The 24015-nt window shown below is 39.6% G+C and overlaps 1 protein-coding gene across 2 annotated transcripts in view; it reads left to right on the top strand.

The window, feature by feature from the left end:
* The window catches only part of GBE1 (1,4-alpha-glucan branching enzyme 1), a 271704-nt gene that overhangs the window by 209052 nt on the left and 38637 nt on the right, over nucleotides 1-24015 (top strand). For both annotated transcript variants that reach the window (XM_061627956.1, XM_061627957.1), the window contains exons 13-14: nucleotides 8903-9087; nucleotides 20166-20296. In XM_061627956.1, coding sequence (XP_061483940.1) covers nucleotides 8903-9087; nucleotides 20166-20296 — 316 coding nt within the window. The remainder of the gene's footprint in view (nucleotides 1-8902; nucleotides 9088-20165; nucleotides 20297-24015) is intronic.

The following is a 24015-nucleotide window of genomic DNA, read 5'->3' as shown; positions in this document are numbered from 1 at the left end:
TGTCTGAGGATTTGGGGCAGGTTGTAACGGCATGAGAATCAGGATATAAATTATCCTGGTTTGTAATTTTGAATGTCTGTTGCTTCATGAATTTTAATATATTCATGAAGCTTGACATCTGTCACTTGGGATGTTCAAAAGTTTTCTATTTTAAAAAATGACAAGTTTAATGGCTCTTTTTAGAGCCAGCTAGTCTGAGGGAGTTTGCAAGAATATCTTGACAGGGCTGTTTTGCACATTTTTTGTACCAAGTTGTGAAGCTCCCAGATAGCTTTGTTGCTTGTCAGTTTTGACACCTATTTCAGTCCTCTTTGTAGTATAATTAAGTATCTGGTGGATCCCCGGGCTATATAGGCATGCTGGTGGCATTTCTAGATGAATTACTTCCTCAGATCAGTGCTGTTTTACGCTCTTCATGTTAACTATATATTTAAAGAGCTATATAACGATAATAACAAAGAACAAGACAAAAATAAATTGACTTTTGAATTGTAACAATTTCTATATTTTTATTGCTGTGGTTGTATAAATAAGCACTCATTATTTTCTAAAACACAGGAATAACCACCTCTAATTTCAGGAGAATTAAATAACTTATACAGGTGTTGTGGATTGAATCGTCCTCATCCTGCTTTAAATATATAGTCTCTGCAAAACATGTCCTATGGAGGGGGGAGCTAAGGAACCATTCTAGATTTAAAGATCTTTGGTGTGATACAGAGGAGGCATATATTCCATATGCAAATAACTGAGACCTCTCTTCATATTATGTTCCCAGAGCTCTGTAGGTGCCTCTGCCTTGACTTCAGCTCCAGGTAGATTCAATTCAAATATCTATTTGGGCTTGTCTCAGTCCACAGAGTACTTGTAGTTTTATTGTGATGGCGGTAGCTTACCTACACTAGAACAATCCATATATATTGATGTCCACATTGGGGCAAAATCCTTAGGTGAAAAAGTAGGCAAAAAAACCACAACCCTTGCGGTTTAAGAACTTACCTGCAGCCACCAGATATTTCTATCAAACTTTTAAAAGCAGGGAAATTGAGCAGGTATAGTGAATGCAAAAGGGGAGCAGGAGACCTGACCTCCTCTCTGAGATATTGTACTGCCCTACACATTTGTTGATTGGACTGTGAAAGGCCAACCCAAATTGTGGGTTGGATTACAAATGTGTAGGGCAGTACAATATCTCAGAGAGGAGGTCAGGTCTCCTGCTCCCCGGTACATTCACTATAGCTATGGTATGATCCAATTTAGGACAGGATATGACCAGGTTGTGGGTAACAATTCACCAGCTGAAGACCCATAGATTAAGCCAGTATCTGTTGTGCCAACACTGTGTTTAATCATTATTTTGGTGACCTGTCTCACAAGAAAATGCACTCTTTTTTAATTAAAAAAATGTTTTACAGTTAAATATTTCATCAGCATCTGCAGTTTTGCAGGCATTTTCTTTCTTTTTAATTTTTTAAGTGATAGCAAACTATTGTTCTTCTCTGATATATAAATAACATCACTTCTTTTGCCAAACAGTTTCTTTGACCTTTTGTTTCAGTAGTTTAGCCTTGCTGTTTAGTATACCCCTGGTGGATAGAACTGCTATCAAAAGTGTCTGGAAAGAAGAAAGAACAACACAATTTCACCAGCCCTATGGGCTTCCACTAAGCACTAACAGGCACTAACAAAAGACTGTAGAGTAATTTTATGCAAGAGGTTTAAATGTATTTATAGAATACCTTCTAAATCCATGACTGGCAAATTGCCTATACAATGTACTGCCAACACTAATACATAGAGAATTGTGTAGAATAGTGTGTGGGGGGGGTGTTTTTAAAAAATCAGTTTATTCATAATTCACAAATACACATGTATACAGTGGTACACTTTAATTAATTCCAAGTGAAATTAGTATGCATTACAGTTTTGTGAAATAAAAACGTCTACTAATCAAAATGTTCAGCTAATAGAGTTTCCTCCCTTACACCCAATTAGTATTGTTGTCTCACACTGCATCACTTGTAGCAGCTGGCTTCTTCTCAATTTATAGTTTGGACCTTTACATATTAAGTGAAGGAGGGAGAAAAAGAAATTAATTACTGAGAAATAAATCCCGAAAGTACTTTAGTGCTCAGAAATCTTCGTTACCCACTTGTTAAAGCTGCTGGTTATACCAGAAATGAAAAGGGAAAGGAGAATCTTGCACATGTTTTTCTTGCATGTCACCGTTTGTAAGTGACAATCACATGGACAGGAGATAAAAATGTAAATGGACTGCCTTCAAGTCAATTCCGACTTGTGGCGACCCTATAAATACGGTTTTCATGGTAAGCAGTATTCAGAGGTGGTTTACCATTGCCTTCTTCTGGGACAGGAGATAAGCAGCTGCCTACTTATCCATCTGACACAGTGTGATCTGCTCTGACTGGCAGCAGCTCTCCAGAAACTCGGGTAGAGGTGTTTCACCTCATTTGCTACCTGGTTCTTTTAAGTGGAGATGCCAGAGATTGAACCCATAACCTTCTGCTTCTAGCACATGGTCTAGTTTGAAGATATTGTCTCTTTCCACTGGCTGGACCCTATGACACATCCTCTACTCCAGTGCCTTCCAGGGAACTGTAGCATTGGTGTGAAGAAATATTTTCTGATCTAACTTGTCCACATGTTTGCATGTGTTACAAATGCTATCACATCGGCTCTCACAGTGCAGATGTGGCGAGGGGTTTTGAGGAGGGTATGACAACCACACTGAGTTATGTCTTAAACCAGCTCCCTTCTTCTAACAGGATTTTTCTCTAATTTTTAATTAGTTTGCTAAATCTTCTTGTGGCCATGTCTGGAAAGTAAAATAAAGAGCACAAATGCCTTGTACGGACTTAAGGATAAACTATGTTTTAGCAGTACATTAAGGAGCCTCCCTCTCCTCTCCTCATCCAATGCAGCTGTAAGGAGCAGATTGGAATTTGGAAGCTTTCACTTCCAAACAATAAACTGTGTTTATTACTGGACAAACTCTGGTTAGTCTTTGCTTATTTCAATAAGTTATAGTTAGGATGAATCACAGTTTAGAGTTTGTATGTAATTGGTTAATTGAAAATGGAAACAGAAACTTCCAATCTCATCATATCCACACTGGACAAGGAGCGGTGAGTGAGGAATGCACAAGCCCAAGACTGATGCATGTTACACAAAACTATAGTTTGAGCGTTACGTTCATTTTGGGCTGATCTGTAGATAGGACAGGCTAAGGCTGCAATCCAGCACATGTCTACTCAGAAGTAAGCTCAACTGAGTTCAATAGAACTTACTCTCAGGTTAGTGTGTGTTGGATTGCAGCCTAATTATTTACTTCTCAGAATAGCCAAGATAATGTCTATTACTAAACTCAGCATGACGTGTGAACCAGACTTCTAAGCCAGGCCATGGCTTAGTGCAAATGTGCATGATCCTGAGAGTTTGCAGCCACTTTGCTCCTCCCCGGTTATTTTGTTGCTGCACTGTGCTAAGCTAAAGCATGGTTTAGCTTAGCACATTGCTTGGAGCCAGATTTGTCGTTTAGCTTTCCTGGACAGCCACAAGCCGTAACCCATAGGACAAACCTTGGTTTCACCTCATGGTTACTCCAGAAGCATGCAAAGTATGTGCTCTGTCCCTCTTTGTCTGCCTTTTTCTCTTATCCTCCTAACGTAGGCTAGAAAAGGACATCATCTCCCAGCATCCTTTTCTAGACAATCTGTATTACATTTTTTGTGAACAAGAATAGCTATTATCTCTTCTGCTTCTTTCAAATATTAGACATGGAGGTGTTTTCCTTCTTTAAGGCTAAAATGCTATGTTGATCTGGAATTCTACAAACCTTGAAAAGAACAAAACAAAAAATCTGCTTTAAGCTATCTTTTATCTTTTGTCTCTTCTACCTGTCTTCAAAATGCATGCAGTGTTTATTCCCATTACTTAGTCTTTCCCAGCCTTATCTTGCGCACATGAGATATCAGTGTGTGTATATATTGGAAAGGCCAGAACCTCTTTCCACCTGTCTGTACCTGGATACCATACTAAATAAATGTAATACAATATATTATAATTCTGTATACAGCCTTTTTATATAATAACTATTCTTGTTTGTGATTTGATGCCAATTTCAGTATTACCCTGTCCCAATGTTCTTACTATATTTTCAATACGTTACTAGTCCACTTCACTTTCACTATTTTTCTGTGATCCGGGTACACATACTCCAGACTTATATTTAGTGTACTGTGGTTTGTTTTTTCTAAATGTGGAGCTTAATGGCTACATCTGTCAAGATGAAATTTAATTGTTGCTTGGGGGTTCATTTACAAAGTGGGCAACATTCAAAACTATTTTGTGTTTTGTGCCTTGTTTTTGTTTTCTCTTATGATGGATTCATTTATTTCACCTGGCTAATATTCTTTTATTTTTGCAAGCATAAATTCTCTCAGAACGTTCTGTATTTTTCCTTTACGATCTCTAATTATCAAAAGCCCATGTATTTGTATACCGCCCCATAGCCGAATCCTCTCAAGAGTTGTCTTTCTGTTTATATTTATGAATTAAATGTGATTGATCTAACTCAGCCTTCCCCAACTTGGTTCCCTGAACATGTTGTTGAACTTCAATTCCCATCAGCCCCGGGCAGCATGGTCAATAGTCTGGGATGATGGGAGCTTATTTCAGCAACATCTAGAAAGCAGCAGATTGGGAAAGACTGACCTAACCCTTGGGTTTCTCCAATATCTAGTGATAAGAGTATCAGTGTGTGAACAAGAGAAACCAACCCATCTAATGTAGTGAGCTATGTGCTGGCCTGATCATACATTTATAATACTTGGTTTTATATAGTGTCTTCACACACCATGCATTTAGTTCATTTACAGAAAAAAAATTATTAGAAAATGTATTGTTATTAAAAAGATTGTAAATCACACAGGCACACCAAATAGAACACACTTTAGTTAAAAATCTGAAATATAGGAAGAGGAGGTAAGATTCCCACCCACCCACCCACCCATCATCTAACGTAGCCTTTCCCAATGTGAGATCCCTAGAAATTGTTGGTCTCCAAGCTCCATCCCCAGCTAGCATGATCAATAGGCAGAGATGATGGGAGTTGTAGCCCAACAATTGGAGACCTGAAGTTGAACATAAGAACATAAGAAGAGCCTACTGGATCAGGCCAGTGGCCCATCTAGTCCAGCATCCTGTTCTCACAGTGGCCTACCAGGTGCCTGGGGGAAGCCCGCAAGCAGGACCCGAGTGCAAGAACACTCTCCCCTCCTGAGGCTTCCGGCAACTGGTTTTCAGAAGCATGCTGCCTCTGACTAGGGTGGCAGAGCACAGCCATCATGGCTAGTAGCCATTGATAGCCCTGTCCTCCATGAATTTGTCTAATCTTCTTTTAAAGCCATCCAAGCTGGTGGCCATTACTGCATCTTGTGGGAGCAAATTCCATAGTTTAACTATGCGCTGAGTAAAGAAGTACTTCCTTTTGTCTGTCCTGAATCTTCCAACATTCAGCTTCTTTGAATGTCCATGAGTTCTAGTATTATGAGAGAGGGAGAAGAACTTTTCTCTATCCACTTTCTCAATGCCATGCATAATTTTATACACTTCTATCATGTCTCCTCTGACCCGCCTTTTCTCTAAACTAAAAAGCCCCAAATGCTGCAACCTTTCCTCGTAAGGGAGTCGCTCCATCCCCTTGATCATTCTGGTTGCCCTCTTCTGAACCTTTTCCAACTCTATAATATCCTTTCTGAGATGAGGCGACCAGAACTGTACACAGTATTCCAAATGCGGCCGCACCATAGATTTATACAACGGCATTATGATATCGGCTGTTTTATTTTCAATACCTTTCCTAATTATTGCTAGCATGGAATTTGCCTTTTTCACAGCTGCCGCACACTGGGTCGACATTTTCATCATGCTGTCCACCACAACCCCGAGGTCTCTCTCCTGGTCGGTCACCGCCAGTTCAGACCCCATGAGCGTATATGTGAAATTCAGATTTTTTGCTCCAATATGCATAATTTTACACTTGTTTATATTGAATTGCATTTGCCATTTTTCCGCCCATTCACTCAGTTTGGAGAGATCTTTTTGGAGCTCTTCGCAATCCCTTTTTGTTTTAACAACCCTGAACAATTTAGTGTCGTCAGCAAACTTGGCCACTTCACTGCTCACTCCTAATTCTAGGTCATTAATGAACAAGTTGAAAAGTACAGGTCCCAATACCGATCCTTGAGGGACTCCACTTTCTACAGCCCTCCACTGGGAGAACTGTCCGTTTATTCCTACTCTCTGCTTTCTGCTTCTTAACCAATTCCTTATCCACAAGAGGACCTCTCCTCTTATTCCATGACTGCTAAGCTTCCTCAGAAGCCTTTGGTGAGGTACCTTGTCAAACGCTTTTTGAAAGTCTAAGTACACTATGTCCACTGGATCACCTCTATATGCTTGTTGACACTCTCAAAGAATTGTAATAGGTTACTGAGACAGGACTTTCCCTTGCAGAAGCCATGCTGGCTCTGCTTCAGCAAGGCTTGTTCTTCTATGTGCTTAGTTAATCTAGCTTTAATAATACTTTCTACCAGTTTTCCAGGGACAGAAGTTAAGCTAACTGGCCTGTAATTTCCGGGATCCCCTCTGGATCCCTTTTTGAAGATTGGCGTTACATTTGCCACTTTCCAGTCCTCAGGCACGGAGGAGGACCCGAGGGACAAGTTACATATTATAGTTAGCAGATCAGCAATTTCACCTTTGAGTTCTTTGAGAACTCTCAGGTGGATGCCATACGGGCCCGGTGATTTGTCAGTTTTTATATTGTCCATTAAGCTTAGAACTTCCTCTCTCGTTACCACTATTTGTCTTAGTTCCTCAGAATCCCTTCCTGCAAATGTTAGTTCAGGTTCAGGGATCTGCCCTATATCTTCCACTGTGAAGACAGATGCAAAGAATTCATTTAGCTTCTCTGCAATCTCCTTATCGTTCTTTAGTACACCTTTGACTCCCTTATCATCCAAGGGTCCAATTGTCTCCCTAGATGGTCTCCTGCTTTGAATGTATTTATAGAATTTTTTGTTGTTGGTTTTTATGTTCTTAGCAATGTGCTCCTCAAATTCTTTTTTAGCATCTCTTATTGTCTTCTTGCATTTCTTTTGCCAGAGTTTGTGTTCTTTTTTATTTTCTTCATTCAGACAAGACTTCCATTTTCTGAAGGAAGACTTTTTGCCTCTAAGAGCTTCCTTGACTTTGCTCGTTAACCATGCTGGCATCTTCTTGGCCCTGGCGGTACCTTTTCTGATCTGCGGTATGCACTCCAGTTGAGCTTCTAATATAGTGTTTTTAAACAACTTCCAAGCATTTTCGAGTGATGTGACCCTCTGGACTTTGTTTTTCAGCTTTCTTTTTACCAATCCCCTCATTTTTGTGAAGTTTCCTCTTTTGAAGTCAAATGTGACCGTGTTGGATTTTCGTGGCAATTGGCCAGTTACATGTATGTTTAATTTGTATGTTTAAGTTGGGGGAGGCTATCCTATAGAATAAAGACATTTACAGGGCTTTTAAGGATGGGGGCAATAAGAGATATTTGGAACACACGCTTACATACAAGCTGTGCAACGTTTGACCCACCTACTAGCCATGTACTATGCACCTGGAAGTTATTTGACAACCAAGGGTAATTTTAGGATTTGGAGGAATCCTAAAAACTTTAGTTTCCTTAAAATGTCAGCAAGGAACAGAGGTGTAGTAAACAAAATTTGGGAGGATGCCTTGTAGTCCATTGCTGGGAATACTTATGCAAACAATTCAAGCAAGTCATTTGCCAGTTTTTAAATTTCACTTCCCAGCTGTCCATAATATGCTTAAAGGGCAGCTTCATCAATGTTCTGGTGCCTGGCAGTGCCCCCTTCCTCCTGGTAGATCTTGTCTAGTCTCTGACCTCCTTAGTGGATCCTTTGTTGCTTTCAGGACCCTCACAAGTTCTTTTCCTTCAGAGTCAGCATTGTCATCAAATACAAGAGGTTTATAAAGCCTCCAATGGAACACTGTACATGATTAGCTTGCTTGGCAGCTCACAAGTTGTATGTTTTCTTAATATATAAAACTTTATTTCACAGCAAATGATATGGAAAAATAATATAAGAAGGGCCCTGCTGGATCAGGCCAAAGACCCACATAGTTCAGCTTCTTTCTCACAGAGCGAGAGACCAAATTGCACTAAATATTTAAAGTGTATGCCTGCTTTTCTAATAGTTATTAGAAGAACTACTGTATGTCATTTCTTCTGCATAGGAAGATGGAATCCACTGTCATCTGGATTGGAGTAGCAATTAGTGGGGGGGTTTCTGACACTTTATTGTTAGTACCAATGTTCCTGCATTTTCCAGCCTGCTCAGTAGGTTTGTGTATGTGTGATCTTTAAGCATAATATAGCCAGTGGATACTACGTACTTATCAATGTGCTAAATATTTAGCAGTCAGAAATTTTGCAGTCTGATAGAAATGTCATAGATGGTTTAAAGCAGGGGAGACCAACCTCCAGGAGCCTAATACAACCCCTCCCCAACATTTTTTCTGCCCCTCCAAGTCCCTATTAATTTTGACAGCAGCAGCAAAAATGGTTAAAGTACAGTACTGGGCAACAATCCCTGTTCTCAGCTGAGGAGGGAGGGCTCTGTACCTGTGTGTGTCCCATGTTTGTGTGTGCATGTGAGAATATATCAGGTGGCTGGTTTAAAGATCTGAAAACTTGCCAGAAAAATATTTAAAAATATTAAATGAAAAACAGCTTCAGTGTATTTAACTACATTTTGGAGAGATGTTAACTGTTACAGGGTCATTTATCTTGTATATCTTTTTATTTTGTTTAATATAGGCAATGAGTTTGGGCATCCAGAATGGTTAGACTTTCCCAGAAAAGGCAATAATGAAAGCTACCATTATGCTAGGAGACAGTTTCATTTAGCTGATGATCAGCTTCTTCGCTATAGATTCCTAAATGAATTTGATAGAGATATGAACAACTTGGAAGAAAGATTCAGCTGGCTTTCATCTCCCCCGGTAAAGTATATACAATGAAAGTGTTATGCATTTATCGCAAGTATCGTGCATGTTCAGAATTTCAACAGTAAATTGCATTTTTAAAAAAAGGAAAGGAAGTGATGTTTACCACAGTAGTATTTTTTCTTTCCCCTCTATTTGACATATTTTTATTATATTTTCGCTAGATGTTATCCGATGTTGCAATTATTTTGACAAATTTAGTTGATATTAATAACTGTGCTTAACCCCAGAAAAATGTGTTTAGCTTTCAAAAATTATTTTTTTCCTTTTTAATGTCAAGATACTATTTGCTTTTAAAAGTAGACTGCAAATAGACATACTATCAGGTTCACTTATGTTTAATTGTGTTACATTTTCTTTTTTTACTCTTAAATCCTATTTCCAAGCTTCATATGGCCCAGTAATTTACTGAAGCAAGGAACACTTTGACTATTTCCATGTTATGGACCAATATTTATAGAATGCTTAAGCTATAAGTATAGAAATGCTGGCAGAAGGGAATGGGCAAAAGGTGGGCAAGAGATGACTTCTCCTCCAGCAGCTCCCAAAAATCCTGTCCTAAGAATTGGGGTACCCTCCTGAATAGTGTGGACAGAGGCTAAGGGGAGAACCCTGAAAATCAGGTAGGAATTGAGTGTGAGCATTCATAAAATCAATGGATGCAACAATTTTCAGTTGAGTCAGAAATTATACTGCCATTATTAATACTTTGCATTAGCACATGTTGTGCACAGTGGAGAAACAGTAAACGGGAGAAGGAGCCAGATTGAGCTGAATGACATATACGTTGTGCCCGTATTCCCAGAAGGCTTGTCAGTTACACAGTCTTCAAATATGTCACTGTGTCTGTTAGAAATGTTGATATATATGGATGGTTTGCATATCCTTCCCACAATGGTTAGGTGTATGGAGGATTTCATGGCAGAAGTGTGGGTGTTCTATTCGCAGAGCAATGAGGAGTGGAAACTGCTCTCTTAGCCAATACTAATGACACCTTGCATTGTGGGAACGCAGCAGTGCCTCTCCTTTCCACACTTGCAAGGTATCATGAGAAATCCTGGACATCACAGAGGTACCATATTGAAGCTCTTCCCCACACCAGCTTTAAATCAGTTTTTGATGCTGACAGGAGTGAGCATATTGGAGCCGCCCTCCCGACACTGGCATTGCTATTGCTTACCAGTTAAAGACAGTGTGACAGCAAGGTTGGGGCTGTGCAGGCACATTGGCAGGAGCACCAGACTGGCTTTGTCAGTGCATCTGCTCAGCTCCAACCTTACCTTAACGCCCTGCCCCAAGGTAATTAAGGGAAGTGACAGCAGCGACTGTGTCAGGAGGGCCGCTCCACAATGCTGCCCACTGGACTTGATGCTGGTGTGGGAAGAAGCCATGGTGTAAACCATTCATACCTGACCCAGACTGTCCCATATTACCCCACCATCTTGGCTGTCACACTGTGGGAGTAATGTGAATGACAGGCCTTAACTAGGATAAAACGACTGCTGCTGTTAGTCCAAAAACTGGCATACTGTACAGAACTTAAAACAAAAGAAATTGGGGGGGGCAGTGAGTGAATATGAAATCTGTGATGCAGCCGTATGTGTACAACTAAGGTTATCAAAAATATGTTGTAGAAGTGGGAAAAGATTTAGAAAAGGGAAACCAAAATGATCAGTGGGCAGGAGACCTTCTTTACTAGGAAAAGCTACATTTGGGGGGGGGGTTGGAAAACAGGCAACTACTGTATATGTTCAGGGGCAATATGCCACTCAGTACCAGGTGCTGGGGAAATTCCCTTAATTTCCTGCCTGTGTGCATCCTGGAGGCATCTGTTTGCTCACTATGGTAAATGAGATAATAGACAAGATGAACCTTTGACCTGATCCAGGAGGATGATCAAACTACATGTGGTGCTTAATGCAAAACACGAAGCAACAATTCTTGTTTTACTGAGATTAATTACAGCTCTGGTGGATGATTGTTAGCACCAATGAGAACTATTTTACTAAGCCTTAGAGCCACATGAGAGCAGGCAATTTTCAAAGGAGTCATGAATGGAGACAGAATTCCCCTCCCCACTATAATTACAAGAACAATCCCTCCACAGTGGCTGTAATTAATTTAAGAAAAATGAGAGGCATAGGTGCACTTAATGAATTAAGCATAATGTGCAGTTTGATCCTAAGGGTATGAGATGTTGGGTCCCTGGTTCTAATTTCACTTTGCAATGAACTCAGAAGCTTGCGTAAGACTTCTCTCTTCCTTGGCTTTTTATCTGCAGTTTGGGTCTGATAATACTCACCTTCCTTTTGGGTATGTTATAAGCATTAATGAGTGAATTGGTTTGATTAGTCAAAGAGTACTATGTAAATGCTAAGAACTAAAGAATGCTGAAGATGCTAAAGAACAAAAGATACTGACTGACAAGCTGTATGCATTATTTGCTCTATCTTGCAAGGTGTTTTACGCAAGTTTCCCAGACTGTCAGCACTTGTGTTTACAATCGACAGAATTGCAGCTTTTAATTATCTCAGCTGCTGCCATGGAAGATTTTATAATTTGGTGAGAGAGAGAACAGTATAACCTAGAATGACCATAGAATTTAACAGAATGAGATGTCAAAAGTAAATTAATTTCATAGGAAAACAATTAGTCTAAGGGTGCCATACATGGTTTGCTGCTTTTCTGATTCAACTGGATTTTGCACTGGAAATTATTTTCTTTCCTTTTATACAACTACAAGAGAACCCATGCCATTATCTTGCTTCCCATAAGCTCATTTCAAAACAAAGCCCTACAAAACTTATAGTCCTGAACTCGGAAATGCTTGCTTAACAACCCTCTACGTTTTCATGGTGATACGCAAAACAGTCAGAGATAATCCAGTATTTAAAGTCTAAAACAGGAGTAAAACAATCCAACCCCCTGCTGGACTTATTTCTCTTAGTGGTCTCATAATTAGTTGAAATTAATTAAAAAGCCATGTTCACAAAGTGACTGTAATCCTATTACTGACCTTGCCCCATACTCTGACCATCATCTTCTGCTGTTTAAAAGTTTAAAAAATGTATGGCTGCTTTTTAATTAATTTAAGAAAATTAACATTGGAGTCTATGATAGCACGGGCATGTTCAGTAAGAACCGTCAGTGTTCTAAAAGCCAGACAAACAGCTGTTTGGCTTAGCCAATCAGGGTCAGCTTTGATTTTGCAGAATAAAATAAGAACATAAGAACATAAGAAGAGCCTGCTGGATCAGGCCAGTGGCCCATCTAGTCCAGCATCCTGTTCTCACAGTGGCCAACCAGGTGCCTGGGGGAAGCCCGCAAGCAGGACCCGAGTGCAAGAACACTCTCCCCTCCTGAGGCTTCCGGCAACTGGTTTTCAGAAGCATGCTGCCTCTGACTAGGGTGGCAGAGCACAGCCATCATGGCTAGTAGCCGTTGATAGCCCTGTCCTCCATGAATTTGTCTAATCTTCTTTTAAAGCCGTCCAAGCTGGTGGCCATTACTGCATCTTGTGGGAGCAAATTCCATAGTTTAACTATGCGCTGAGTAAAGAAGTACTTCCTTTTGTCTGTCCTGAATCTTTCAACATTCAGCTTCTTTCAATGGTGAGGGAAACCCCCCAAAATGATGATACTGTTCACGTTTTCCTTTAAGAAAGCAAAAGAGCTTTTCCTCTGCCCAGTGCCCTCCCATCCAATATTCTCCCCTCCCCCTTCTCCATCTCCCACTTCCTCCCCCTACCCTTTCTCCCTCCTCCTTCCACTCCCCTCCTTGCCCATCCCCCAGGTCAGTTTCCCCTATCCTAAGTATGACTGTACAGATGTAATTTCTCTTGAACTCAATAAGCATGCAAATGATCAAACCTGCCCTCCTCCCTCCTATCCCCTCCCCTCCCTTCTTCTCTTCCCCTCTCCCCTCCCCCTCTTCCTCCTTTCCCCTCCCCTCTTTCTCCTTTCCATCTTCTTTCCCCTCCCTTCCTTCTTCCTCCTCCCGTCCCTTTCTCCTCACCCCTTCCTCCTCCCTTCTCCACTCAAGCTCAAGGGCACATGTTACCAAATTTTTCCAAGCTACACAGCAAGTGGATTGGACTGTGAAAGATCAACCCAAATTGTGTTTGCACTTTTGCAAATTTGTAGGGCAGTACAGTATCTCAGATAGGAGGTCAGGTCTCATGCTCCCCTAGTGCATTCACTATAGCTGCCCAGTTTCCCTGCTTTTTCAAGTTTGATAGAAATATCTGTTGGCTGTAGTTACTTTCTTAACCTGCAAGGTTTTTTTGCCTATTAATGAATTCATATTCAACATGCAAAACAGATATGCAACAGCCTATGACATTATGTTAGAATTCTTTATGTTGAGATGGAAATAAGAAATGTCTGACCTCTGCCTACTCACAAGAATTCCATAGTGCCTCTCGCAATTGTTTGTTAATAATAAATGTTCTATCCTGCCTTTCTCTTGCATGCAGACAAACTGTACATTGTCAAAATAGGATTAGTTTATATATTTTAAAAGCCTGTATAGTAGAATTATTGATAGTTTTATTATAATTGAATATTTCTTTATATGTTAAGAGGTCAGTAGAATCTCAATGAGAAACCTATAATTTACCCCCTTTTCTGAATGGTGTATGGTGCATTCATGAGGCAATTCAAGCTAATCAAATGTCTACAGCATATTGGTTCCTAAGGATTTCCTTCCCTTACCAAAAAATCTAATTAATATTATTCCAAAATCATACTAATTGTTAGAGGTTGCAAATTCCATTTCCAAACATGAGGAGAAAAAGCTTAGCAAAGCTATTTGTGTATTCCCTAAAGTTACTCATTTAGCCTACCACTGAGGAAGTATCAGGGTTTCTAATGTGTAGGGGAAAATATCATTTGCACCAGACCTCTGATCTCTGAGGCAATACTCCTTTGCCCCCAAATCATGTGCATGTTTCACAGAGGTAAGTGTGCATAAGGTTGCAGCTTTAATAAATCTGTGCCTTACCTCCATTTACCTCCTAATTCTATTTAGTTTATGCATTGTTAATTTTCACACTTTTTTAAAAACTTTACCTACTTACAGAGCAATCCATGGTATGATAGAGCAGAGATCTACCGCAACATCCCAAACTCTGCCATGCACACTGGCTAGAGTGGATGGGGGTTGTTGTTGTTGTTTGTAATTATGCCAGCTCCAGGTTGGTGTAGTGGAGGGTGTCAGATGAGGCCTCTCTCAGGGAGATGGTGCAGCTTTGGATCCAGTGGTGGCTCTATACTAGGGGTGCCAGGTCAGCAGCATCCTCAACCCTGAGATTTCAGGGGTGTGCCCTAGTGATGTCATTAAGCATGATTCCTTAAGCATCAACCACAGTTGGTTGGAGCATGCCACTCAAACAAAAAAAATTATCTGATTGGAAATTAAGATAGAATTCTTGCTAAATGAGTGTGTTTCTAGATTGAGCTGAAGTGACAGGATCATTCCTTCTCATCTGCTTAGAGAGCCTGGGTAACAAACATTTAATCTAGACTACTTGCTTCTGGCAAGAAGAGTTTAAGTGCCCTCAGGCCACCAGAAGACCATTGTAGGAAGAAAGCCTAGTGTTGTGCAGATATTAGATGGGTGCACTTAGAAGTAAAGATGGATGCTCTGAAGGCTGCAATTCTAAACACACTTGCTATGGACTAAGCCCCACAGAACTCAACAGGACTTACTTCTGAGTAGATATTGTTAGAATTGTGCTATTGGTAAGGCTTGATTAGAGATCCTCTGCAACAATGTCCATATCAAAGCAAGGCTGGCAATCCCACCTGTGTTTTAACGTGGCATCTCCAAACATCTTTACAGACTTGATCCTTCCCTGCAGAGAGAGAATTGAGAAATGAGTAGGAGTTAAGAAGATTCTTCACTCTTTCCTGCCTACTCTGTGGGCTGTTCTAAAATCACTTTGACAGCCAACCCACTTCCAGTGAGTAATAATTGACAGAGAGAAAGCATACATGGTTTAGTCTCCCTTCACAGGCAGTAGATTGGGAACAAGAGCAATGGAAGCCACACTTCCCAGTATGTGAATGCTCTTTTACCACTATTGGGCAAGAAACAAACCATCATGTACATAACTAGGTGCATCATCATTGGGTTTAAGGAGGTTGTGCTGACCTAATGGAACCACTGTTGTTGCTTCTATGGATATAAGGGAGTAAGGTCAGAAGTAAATGAAATGCAAACAGAAAAAGAAAAAAGAAAATACAGTGATGATTTCCTAAATGCAATACCATACCAACCACAACAAGATTCCTACGAGTAAGGCAGAAAAACCAGCATCCCACAACCAGTCAGGGTTCCTAATCAAAACAAAAAAAAAATCCTGGCAGCCAGTCACCCGAGGTCACAGAAATCCCCATGCAGCACAATCTGACTCAGGGGCTGCAGTTAGTGCAGAACGCTGCGGCACAATTGCCGACATGAGTGAGACCCTATCAGAACATAATATTTCTGCTCTGAAATATGCACTGGTTGACAATTTGCTACTAGACCAAATTCAAGGTATGCTTTCCATGTTCAGGTTCCACATAGTACATAGTACTTGTTCTGCCCTTATAAGTAATCAATTCTTTAGTGTGGCAGTACCTACACTTTGGAACTCCCTGCTTATTTACATTAGACAGGTGCCTTCATTGAACTCATTTTGGCACCTGCTAAATACATTTTTGTTTAGGCAAGCCTACCCAGGCATGTAGAAGCTATTTTTTTCTGTTTTAACTGATTGTTGGTTTTATTACTTTGAATGTTTTTAAATACCTGTCTTTAACTCTTTTTGCCAATAATTTTATTGTTTTAATTCCTTCTGTAAACCGCTTTAAGGCTTTTTACAATAAAGCGATATATAAATGTTGCAAATAAAATATATAAATAAATTTTGGAGTCACTGTGGCCCTTGGGTCTCTTTCCTCTTTTAGGCACAAAGGAATCTGCCTTATACCAAGTCAGGCCATTTGATGCCATCTAGCTGTGAACTGATGGCATGGACTAGCATTGGCTCTCCAGGATTCCAGGCAATAGTCTCTTCCAGAGATTGAATTTTGGACTTTTGCATGCAAAGCATATGCCCTACTACTGAGCTACAGCCCTGTTTAAAAATGTATCTTTTAAAATTGTTCTTTTCAATTCACTAATGAATGCACAGTATACTAGGGCAGATCCGCACCATACATTTAAAGCACATGAATCCCACCATGGAATCCTGGGAACTGTAGTTTGTTAAGGGTGGTGGGAACTATAACTGTGAGGGGGAAACTACACTTCCCAGGATTCTTTGGGGAAAGTCATGCACTTTAAATGCAAGTTGGATGAGTTTTAAATGTATTATGTGGATCTGCATTACTTCATAAACTTTGCCTGCATATAAATCCTTTTAATTAAATTGTAAATGGAAATAAGCAACAAAGGTGACTGGGGGAGTATGGGCTACGTACCATCTCTCAGCCTAATCTGCCCCTCAAGGTGAAAACAGACCACCCCAAGGAAGAAGGGCACACTTAAAATGAAGAGGAAATAATTTGTAAGTAATAATTTACAACCATAGTGTGAAATCAGATACATATAAAGACATAATATGAAGAAATATTTCTATAAACATGAATATCAAAGATGTTTATTATTTACGCAACCGATAAAGATATTTATAGTGCAATCCTATGCATGTTTACTCAGAAGCAAATCCCATGTATTCAATGGGGCTTACTCAGACAAGGAAGCATACACAGGACTGCAATTCAATGATAAGGAACTTCATTCACCCAATCCAAAATTCAAAATCATGCCACTTTAGGCTGTTTTGCAACAGTTTTATACTTGTTTTATGATTATTGACTTTTAAATGGCTTTATTTTTTGTTGTGAGCTGCCTTGGTTTCAAAACCTACCTCACAGGGTTGTTGTAAATATTCCATATGCACGCACCCTGGGGATGCAAAAATATATTAACTCCATATAATAGTTTATTTTCAAAACCAGTTGGCAATTACAGAACATTTTTAAAGTACTATTTTCCTGCCAAATAAAAGCAGTGACACCTAAGTAACCCCTGCCTAACTGCTTAAAAAAGAAGGATCCGAGGGGGAGAAAAAGATTTACAACACAATTGTTTTCTATATTCACTCAAATGTCCCACTGATTTTCAGCACAATCCTAACCATGTGTCCTCAAAAGTAAGTCTTACTGAATTCAGTGGGGTTGACTCCCAGTTATGTGGTATTAGCATTGCAGCTTTACTCCCAGAGAAGCTTCATATAACATAGGTTATGTATAAGACAAATAAACTACCCTCTTTAACAGTCCAGTAAAATTTAAACTTGTTTGACTCTTTAATTAAAGAAGTATAACACTGCAGCCCCCTTTAGAATGCACACCCTAATGTGGTGAAGGAGTTTGACAGTGTTGAAGAATCTGAGAGCAATGCCATTAGGAGTCTAGACCCAAGAGGCTAGACTCCTAGCAGGGACACCCAAGGCGGAATGGTCAAAGCTGAGACACCAGACTAAGATCCATCCAAACTCAGAGGAAGGCAATGGTAAACCACTTCTGAATACCTTTATAACGAAACCCCTATGAACAGTATCCAAAATGCAACATGAGATAGTACTGAAAGATGAGACCCCCAGGTCAGAAGGCACTCACCAAGCTACTGGGGAAGAACAAAGGACAAGTACGAGTAGCACTGTGACTAATGATGCAGCTGGGTCAAAGCTAAAAGGAAGCCCATAGGCTGATGTGCACAGGACTACAGCTGAATGTCAAGAAGACCAAAGTAATGACAACAGAAGATTTATGTAACTTTAAAGTTGACAACAAGGACATTGAACTTGTCAAAGATTATCAATACCTCAGCACAGTCATTAACCAAAATTTTGACAATAGTCAAGAAATCAGAAGAAGGCTAGGACTGGGGAGGGCAGCTGTGAGAGAACTAGAAAAGGTCCTCAAATGCAAAGATGTATCACTGACCACTAAAGTGCGCATACCATGGACTGTGAAAAAGACACATAATTGGGTGTTAGAACAAATTAAACCAGAACTGTCACTAGAATCTAAACTAATGAAACTGAGGTTATCCTACTTTGGACACATAATGAGAAGACATGATTCACTAGAAAAGGCAATAATGCTGGGAAAAACAGAAGGGAGTAGAAAAAGAGGAAGGCCAAATAAGAGATGGATTGATTCCATAAAGGAAGCCACAGACCTGAACTTACAAGATCTGAACAGGGTGGTTCATGACAGATGCTCTTGGAGGTCAGATTCATAAGGTCACCATAAGTCGTAATTGACTTCAAGGCACATAACAACAACACTGCAGCATGTACACTCTTTAAAATTTCTGTTCAAAAATTAATTGAAAGATAAAATGTATATGTCATTTTTGCAAGTAATTAAAAAAACCTGCATGCACACTTTTATTCTAATTATAACTAAAATTGTTTACTGTGTATGCCCACCAAGATCCTGCTGTGATCTTCTGTTGTGGTGCAAACTTATGCATGTTTACTCAGAAGCAACTCCCAATCCTGTACAGAGAAAGTGCTCTTTATGCTGCTGAAAAAGATATATTTACTGAATTCCTTTCCAAGCAGGAAAAGAAAACTGTTCTCAGAACTTTAAGTAGGGTTTAGTATCGCCTGGGGTCAACAAATCTTGTCATTCACAACCCCGTATTCACTTATTGGCTAAAAACCTAAAACGGCAGGGATTAGAGCAGCTGGTACTAACAGACGTTGTGGAGTGGCGGCTGACATATCTTTTGAACCAGACCACCTAGAAACTTTTTTTTTTTAATGAAAGTGAAGAGTCCAGAGATTAAGGTAACTCAGCCGGAGGGGACCCAAAAAAACCGGAGTTTCCGGGCAAAAACCTGAGAACTGGCAACCCTACTCTGTACTGCCCTCATGCCCAGTTTGAGGGCTTACACCTGACACCACGAGTAGGAACACTGCTGGCAGTAGTTTTTCAACTGCTCTTCTTTCTGCTCATGCAGCAAGGGCCCCTGCAGCAGCAGAGCCCCCCTCCACCCAGCAGAGTCTGGTGGATGACCACTTCTGCCATATACCACCCCATCCAGTAGCAAAGATTGTTAGGATTGCACTCTTATACTATGTTATATGTTTAATTATGAGTTAATACAGATATGGCACATTTTTAAAACCTCAGCATTCAATTCAGATATAAATACTTACAGTTCATCTTGAATGCCAAGTGCTTGTCTTCAAGTGACATAGCATGTACCCTTTAGCCTTTTCCCATCTTGGAATTAGCCCTCTGTGATGCTTGCATAGTTCAAGCAATATTATCTTCTACAAAATGTATCAAGCAAGTACCACTTTATAAAACAGAGTCTCTTTCTAGTATGTATAACATAGTGCACAGAAATGTGCTTAAAATATTTTGTGTCACTTCTAAGGATTGTATCGGATGCTCCTTCTCCTCCTCCTCACCTCTTTTTAAGCAAGGAGGTACTTTACCCAGCATACTTCCAATTTCCCTCTCCTAAGCAAAATTGACATGAAATTGATGAGCAATTAAGCATTCAAAAGTGACATCGGCAGTGTCCCAAAGACACTGCTTTTAAGATTCATGTCAAAAGTAAAATTCTCTGCAGCCATAAATCACCATCAATCCAGCTATTGGCCTAAGCAAGAAGGAACAGAGCACACTTGAAAAGAATTGTGAAGAAAAGGACAGGGCCTTTGAAAGAATTCTCTCTTCAGATGTCATTGTGGTACAGTTTTTCCACAAACACACACACCACCACCTTCAACAGCTAAAGTGAAATGTATAACAGACATATTATTCCTTTTCTTCTTTTATATCTTACCCAGCTCTTTCAAAATTGAAGCCATAGTTTTATGATCTGAATTCTTATATGAAGTTACTTACCTCATGACAGACTGCCATTTACATTAACTTCTTTCATCTCCACAATCTAATGGTTGAATTCAATAAGATGGTAAACATATTGCCCTACTTCTATGTGGTTTAAGTTCAAAGTCATTGTATCTAATTTAAGTTCTTTTTTATCTTTTGCAGGCTTACGTGAGTGAAACACATGAATCAAACAAAGTTATTGCTTTTGAGAGGGCAAATCTTCTGTTTATATTTAATTTCCACCCATCTAAAAGCTACACAGATTACAGAGTGGGTACAGAAAAACCAGGAAAATATCCTTTCATTTACTATTTACCTCAGCATCACAGGATCTTTTGTCCTCTCACCTCCTTCAGCACAACTGCAAAGAGGAAATTAGAAGCACCTGCTTTGTTTTTATGTCTGCATTTTAAACCACAGTCCTGGCTTGTCTCATCTTTATCATCTTAGTTTTTTTCAATAAGCCATAATTTTAACCAGTTTGTCCTTTTTTGATCTAACAAACTGCAGTTAGTAAAAAAGCAAGAAGCAGATGCTTTTCATTTCCTCCTTATGGTCACATCGGAAAAGTGAGGGAGGCGATCACAAGCCTGAGGCTCATACCTGTTTAATAATGAAAACCATGGTTTAGTCCAAAATGGGTCTGCAGCTGAATGATATGGCTTCAGTCTTGTTTACAATTTGACTTCAAAATACAATTTTTTTACTGATTTGTTTTTGCAATGTAAATTTGATTTATGTCACTTTAGGTCTCCATTGACCTGAACTAACAAGATCTGAACAGGGTGGTTCATGACAGATGCTATTGGAGGTCACTGATTCATAGGGTCACTATAAGTCATAATCTACTTGAAGGCACATAACCAGAACAAGGTCTCCATTAGAATAAATTTACACTTGTAAATGCACAGAATGTTTGCATTTTATTAACTGTGTTAGCTGAACAATGTTAAAAAAAAGTCACCATCCTGGGAAATAAGTGTGAAAGCAATGTGTGAGAATCGTTCTCCTAGTAATGGGATTCACATAGCTCTTGTGGCACTAATACTGTTATTTGTATAGCACCACCAACATGCAATTTCTTTTCTCCATAGGCAAAGCAAAGGGTGATAAAAAAGATTCCTGTCCAAGGAAGTTTAAAAGTTTGAGAATGGCAGAAAAGAGAGAAGGGGTGTTGGGAGAGGCATAGTTAACAAATGGTGCATCTGAGCAAATGCAGTTGCATATATTTATGCTGCAATCCTAAGTATTGAATTGGGAGTAAGCGCCACTAAACACTGTGGGTCTTACTTCTGAGTAAATGTCCCTGGAATCTTGTTAGATTCTGTTATAGCTTGGGATGTGACTGAATTTTATGCAAGGGCTTCACATGGAAGGTAAACCACCTAATCTGAAATCCCTAATCTGGGACATTTCACATGGGAATTTGCACCTTCCACAGATTTAAAAAACAGCCTTTAGTTAGGATGTGTTCTTGCTAAGGCAAAGCAGGAACTGGTTTGCTCCCCATCAGATTTACACAAACCCCAAACCCAAGAAGAATAAGGTGGCAGCAATGGTTTCAGAGCCCTTTCTTTGTTATCATGATAGCAGTACACTGTTTTTCAATATTTTCAGTGTTGTGAAAATAGCATAATTCTGTTGTACATGATTCACTCTTATGATGTCTATTATGCCATTTAATTTCAAAATTAGTACCTTCCAGATCTTAGCTAATTTTAGCTTTTACATGCAATGATCCTCATATTCAATAACATTACATGCATTGTCAAAGGTTTGTTTGGGGAGGAGGCTTATGTCTTGCTCTTCCTCTTCATGTTGATAGCAGTCAAGTTTCCAACACGGGCAAAAGGCAACAGTAGGCATTTTATAATGCCCACCCACAGCTTCCCTTCTGAGTGTGTGTTGTGTGTCGCCTTTGACTTTAATGAACAGAGGTTCCACATGCTGTTTTGTTTTAGTTTCTTGTTTATTTTGTGACCTTTTTGGAGGAGAATTAAAAATCACGTGCTGGTACTCATATTTTGATAAAAGTGCTAAGACTGCCAGCACAAAATAGCCGCCATGGGCAGCAAAAAAAAAAAAAAAGAGGTGCTGGTACTCTGTACTAGTGAGTACCATTACAAAAATGCTTGTAGTCTGCCTTTGTCAAATCTGCCCCTTGTCTGACCCTCAGGCCTCTTGTTCTTTCACCCATCATTTTATTAAGCTGCTTTTTCTTAACCCACTGTCCCTTAGCCGCATTATTATATTCCCTGCCCCTTTACTTTCTAGGACACTCTACACAAATGCCAGCCCCTTTCTACCCTGTTTGTTCCTATAATAGTTGTTCTTGTTCCTGTCCCAGCCAAGCTTTCCTTAAAAGCAGCACTTTTAGCATTCTGTTGTCTGACCCTTCCCCTATCAGTAGGTGGAAAATTTATGAATGTTCCATGACATCAAATTCTATCTGCTGGTATTTGGTAGAAGGGCATGCAGATGAAAGCTAATTTTTAGTATATTTATTCATATGGAGATTCAAAATATTCTAGCATTCTCTATATTCCAGTATGTATGCAAACTCTCATCTTTTTCCATTATAGATATGAGATTGATAAATACCAACAGAATAATGGAAATGACTTTTCACCTTGAATTCTACTAGATTGCTACATAGTGTACAATTTTTGAAGCAAATTCCATAGTTCTCATTTCCCTGTTTTGATTTGCATGTGATTGGTACCAGTGGTTTTCAATAAATTTGGTCCATTGCTAGTACATCCAGAGCATCATTGCAGTCTCAACACTATGTACTGAGCATAAGCTGAGTCAGAACCAAATTGAATCCTTATTCAAACAAATGTTGCTGGGAAATTTGTTTTGAGAGATCCACCCAATGGTAGTATTTGCCACTATTTCTTGTATACTCTCTACATTTATTTTGACTCAGTTGAAATCAGATTAGGATTTAATGAAGTGAAAATACATCAGGCATGCTCAACACAAATAATTGCTTACAGAAAATTCAACAAGTTTTTTTATATTAAGAGGATAAAATAGATCTTCTAATGGAGAAACCAATATACAATGTATATTCTATTTTTATTTTTTATTTTAACTCAATCCTTCCTCCTATAGGAGCCCAGGGCAGTGTGCAACATACTAAAAAATATAATGGTTTCAAGCCAATTTTTGTAAACGCAGCTAAAAACAATTTACACATTATAGCAGATGACGACTACCAGGCCATCGAATTCAAAGCACCTGTCTCCAAAGGCCTAGACAAACAAGTGCATTTTGAATTGAAGTCAAAATGATGACACTGTGGGAGACAAATGGGAGGGGATTCCACAATTGGGGTGTCACCACAGAGAAGGTTTGATCTTGAATCACTCTCAAATGGTCCAAACCTATTGACAGGACTGCAGATATATATCTAAAGAAAGAGAATGCACATGTGGGAAAGAACTATGCATAGCCCAAGCTTTGTTGCCATTTTTGCTGCAGTACTTCCTACTGGGGTTGTGCCTCCAGCAGTGTGAATCACTGCCATGAAAACATCGAGCACAGTTCTAGCCCTCTGTGTGACATTATTTATTTATTTTATTTATTTATATCCCACCCTTTCTCCCAGTAGGAGCCCAAGGTGGCTCCCACAGTTCTCTCTTACAGCTATGTGTGCCTTCATGAATCACCTGCTACAACAGAGTCAAAACTGATGACAGTTATGGCAGAAAGCACCTGTTCTGTCGAGACTCTTTATATGTCCCCATATAGGAGCATTTCATATAGCTGTAGTTCTGCGTTGCCTGTGATGCTATGGAAATCTATTCAAGGGAACATCTAGAGTTCCTGCACAAGGTATTGACCAAGTCTTCTGCATTCCCATGGAGTCATTGGGAGTGAAGAACAGAGGAAGACACTTGTACAGACTACACAGGCAATGTTCTAGGCATAACCTATCAGCCTACAATGGCATATTGAGAAGGCCCATCTCTTCTGATCCAGGCAGCGGATTTCATCCAAGTAGTTG

Source organism: Rhineura floridana, chromosome 5 (assembly GCF_030035675.1).
Source record: "Rhineura floridana isolate rRhiFlo1 chromosome 5, rRhiFlo1.hap2, whole genome shotgun sequence".
Taxonomy (NCBI): Eukaryota; Metazoa; Chordata; class Lepidosauria; order Squamata; family Rhineuridae; genus Rhineura; species Rhineura floridana.
This window is presented reverse-complemented; position numbering and strand designations above follow the sequence as displayed.